Source organism: Saccostrea cucullata, unplaced genomic scaffold, assembly GCF_032062105.1.
Source record: "Saccostrea cucullata isolate Sc308-1 unplaced genomic scaffold, CSIRO_AGI_Scuc_v1 ctg2662, whole genome shotgun sequence".
Lineage (NCBI taxonomy): Eukaryota > Metazoa > Mollusca > Bivalvia > Ostreida > Ostreidae > Saccostrea > Saccostrea cuccullata.
The window spans coordinates 48,813-52,932 of record NW_026935570.1 but is presented as its reverse complement, the minus strand read 5'-3'; the positions used below and the strand labels follow the sequence as shown (position 1 = coordinate 52,932).

At 35.2% G+C, this 4,120-nt stretch overlaps 1 protein-coding gene across 1 annotated transcript; it reads left to right on the top strand.

Moving 5' to 3' along the window:
- The first annotated feature begins 409 nt into the window (after window positions 1–409).
- Window positions 410–1,900, top strand: LOC134243279 (uncharacterized). Its single transcript, XM_062725512.1, has one exon. It carries the CDS (start codon window positions 410–412, stop codon window positions 1,898–1,900), a length of 1,491 nt encoding a protein of 496 aa, XP_062581496.1.
- Window positions 1,901–4,120: the final 2,220 nt, after the last annotated feature.

Below are 4,120 nucleotides of genomic sequence, written 5' to 3'. Positions count from 1 at the left end.
ACACTGTGACCTATGGGCTTCTTGTTTATGAAAATGACATGCAGCATGAAAGCTTTTTTCTCTCCTTGCTTCTGAGGTTCTTACTTGAAAGCACATACATAGTTTGGTGGCATTATCTGCAAAGAACTTTAGAAGGGGACATAAACCTCTTTTGCCAGCAAAGATGCATGCCTCAGAACTAATGCATGAAATGCTGGATATATATTTTCAAAATTTAATGTAGTTTCACATTAATCACCAAGTTTAAAGTTAAAACCATTTTATGTTATCAATTGTTTGTGCACACTTGTTTGTTCACTGTGCATATCATGTAATGCGTTATCAGTTTAAAGTCCAAATCAATTCACAAAGCATAGCTATCTTACCTGTACCTTAAATCTAAGTCATAGGTAGGAGACATTCAACAAACATGGCCGCCAGTAAACCCAAATATCCACTGGGCTCTCCTCAAGGGCATATTGAAATGTGTAAAACCCACGATCTACCTATTGATATGTTATGTGAGGACTGTGATGAATTTATTTGTGCCAAGTGTGCCAAAACAGATCATAAGGAACATGAATGGAGCACTATACCCACGGCAGCAACTGAAAAGAGGAGAGGTCTACTTAAATTTCTGACAAAGATCAAGGAAGGGGACCTACCTGGGATGAATGAAAAGATGGAGAAAGTAACAAAACAGATCACAGAAAATAAAAAACTGTGTGACTCAGAGATTATAATGCTTCAAAAGCATGTTGATGAGATAATGGCCAGTTTGACAGAAATCAGGAAAAATAATGAACGAAGATTGAAAGATAATTTAGAGGAGAAAAATAAAAAGTTGAATGAAGTGAAATCTAAGCTATTCAAAAAGAAGAAAGAAATAGAAGAGATGGTAAAGTTTATGGAGAAGAACAACAGCACCATGTCAGATTACGGCTTCATTGACAACCAAAGAGAACTGACGAAAATGCTGTCTGGCCCGGATGTTGATATAACGGACAGCAAACATTCAGTGAGATACGTTAAAGGAGAAATTAGTGCTAAGGTGATGGAGAATATGATAGGAGAAACTCTAGATTTAGATGATTTTAGGTTGACTGAAACAAACTCATTTAAATATGTAGATAAAGTAATAGTTAAATTGAGGGCATTGTGTGAAGATCAGTGTTACATAGGAGATAAGAAGTCACCTTACTTTGAACATGTAAACAAAGAAGGTGAGAGAAAACATAAATATGATATTGCTGCTAATGACATGTGTGTGACTGATACTAGGGATGTTTATTTCACTGATTTTAATAAAAAGTCCATCCGCTGTCTGTCACCATCAGGATCTGTCTCAACAGTCATCAGTACAGATCCACTGCTACCATTAGGAATCTGTCAGTCAGTGGACGGTGGTCTACTGGTCACCTTGAGAGACTATGAATCAGATTATTTCAAATTAGAGTCGCACAGCAGACGTATGGTGAGACACATCACAGTGACAGGTGATGTCATCCATGAGTATGAGTACCAGGAGGACGGCCGCACCAGACTGTTTACATTTCCAGTCACAGTCACACAGAACAGCAACAGTGACATCTGTGTTGTGAACCGTACAAGTGACACTATAGGTGAACTAGTGATAATGTCTCCCTCTGGTCATAGGAAGTCTGTCTACCATGGACAGAACCTTACAGAGGACTTTTTTCCAACTGATGTGACCAGTGACTCCCTCTGTTACATCCTTGTTGCTGATCTATTTAACAAACAGATTCATCTACTGAGTCCTGACGGGGACTTTCTGAAGTTCTTACTGACAGACAATGAAGTGAACCGTCCACTTAGATTATCCCTGTATAAGTCTACACTGTGGGTAGGATACTATGAAGGACTTGTCAAAGTGTTTCGGTACAGAATGCAACATACTTGAATCGCGATAAATTTCACTCATACATATATTCCATAGAATTCTGCTTCTGACATTTCATTTTTCTTGATTCCTAATCAAACTACAGGTTTTTTATGTAATATAGAGAGTACCTTTTAACGAGTATATCTTCAGATATCCGACGAGGGGGCTTGTCCCCCAAGTCTGATATCTGAAGATGCATGAGTTAAAAGGTACTCTATATATTTTGTTTCATTGTTCCCAGGAACTGAGTTACCCATGATCTATCAAAATTTTATCATACATATTTCATATGACCACATGAGCACATAAGGAGCAAATGATTCCAAAAATACTGGGCGCTGTATTTCTTAAACTTTAGAACTATCTCGCCCATTTAAGTCTGAACGTCTTGAATGACAGTTGTTGTTTTATGCTATTGCAATTCTCCGTGCAAACTGAAATTATGAAGGAAAATTCTTTATGTCACTTAATCTTAACACTCGTAAAAATACCAATTGGACAATTTATACATTCAAGGAATACCACACAGGAAAAGGGACACATTTGACCAAGACAGCGATTCTCCAAATTACTGAATGTGTCGATTTGTGTTGGAATTGATAAGACAAGCAGCTCAAATATTTTTATCTCATCTCCTTTAGTTCATTGTGTGTGCTTTGTTACTCTTTAAGTTTATAAGAGTCAAAGTCATGCATTTAACAATGTGCTGTGTGAGTTCCATTTGGGATTTTAAAATCGATGTGCAAAATTAATTTTTTTTATGTTATGGAAGGTATTCCTTCACTATATTTACATGATTTTGTTTTTACTTTTTCCCTAACTATTTGGAGTAAGGTCATGGGTCATTTATTAGAATTCTTTAATCATCAACAGTGGTCTTCAAAGGAAAAACACCGCAACAATGATACAATTTTTAATTCAATTTCAATGGACAAAAAAATGAATGAAAGAAAAGAGAAAACCATGACACAAGCATAATAAATCATTGATAAAATTAAGAGCAGATTTTAAATTCATTCTGCATTGTTCATGCTGTTACCAAAATCAAAACTAAACTATAGTCCGTAATTTACAATGTTTGTTTAGTAATTTAATTAATTTTGATAAATAGATAACTGAAAATGACAAACATACTGATAATCGTGCTCAGAAATATTCAATTATAGTCAAAGAAGTATGGGACAGTTGGGTACCAACACAATGTTTTCACAATAATAACATGAATAAAAACTACACAAATTGACCAATTACCGAAACTGTCTTAATCAAGAGCATCATACAGGGTTCTCCATGAGCTGTTTAACTGTGTTGTTCCCGACACAGTAAAATTTTCTCCAACACAGTAACGATTCAAATTTTATGCATGCGACACAGTAAAAATTTTGCCGACACAGTAAGATCTGTGAAAATTAGAAAATCGATCTAAACACACAAATTCTCTCAAACTGAAACTTTAACAAACAATTCTACCGTATTTAAATTCTAAAAGTTAGAGCACATAATTACTAGGGCTTCACCTTGCATAATCATTTATCTCCTAAACCCTCGCTGGACTTTACGCATGACGGAACAAAGACAAATAATTTGTTTTCACACTTCCATGTAACGGTTAATTGGTAGTTGCAATAAAGTTCATTGTATCATTTTTAAAAAACTATTGAAATATGTCTTCTCTATAGACCCACGGCTTTAGAATTATGATAGCACTGTAAGTCAATCATAACATCGTACCGAAGTCATTTAATAGATGTAAATAAACTGCTTCAAATGTTCAACATGTTCAAGGAACTCTTAAAAATATTTTACTGTTCTGAAGTTATTTTTTTTTGGGGGGGGGGGGGAAATCGATAACTCGATCAAGAAAACTGATAAATAATCATTGTCTGACGTCACGGCGTCAGACAGTACTAGATTTAACCAGGGCTTATTTATGCAGTCGTTCCATGAAATTGTTTAGATAGTTCGATGTGGAAATTTCGATACATGCATAATCTCCAAAGACGCTTGTAGTTCGTCCCAGGAGGAAATGAGCTTTTATTTACATAACTGAATGATCTTGTCTTAAATTTAGTATAATCCGTGCTTTCATCTTTGAACATGTCCGCTTCAGTTCTCCATAAAAAAATGCCTTATTATATAAATCTCACCGTTCTGTGTTGTGTATCAAAGATTAAGTCATTTTACATGTTATGGTTAAATAGTTGATTGCTTATTTTCAGTAAAATTATACCTTGACAT

What these genes read in the sequence shown, in the direction of transcription:
- LOC134243279 (XM_062725512.1), top strand. Translation starts at nt 410, where the DNA reads ATGGCCGCCAGTAAACCCAAATATCCACTGGGCTCTCCTCAAGGGCAT.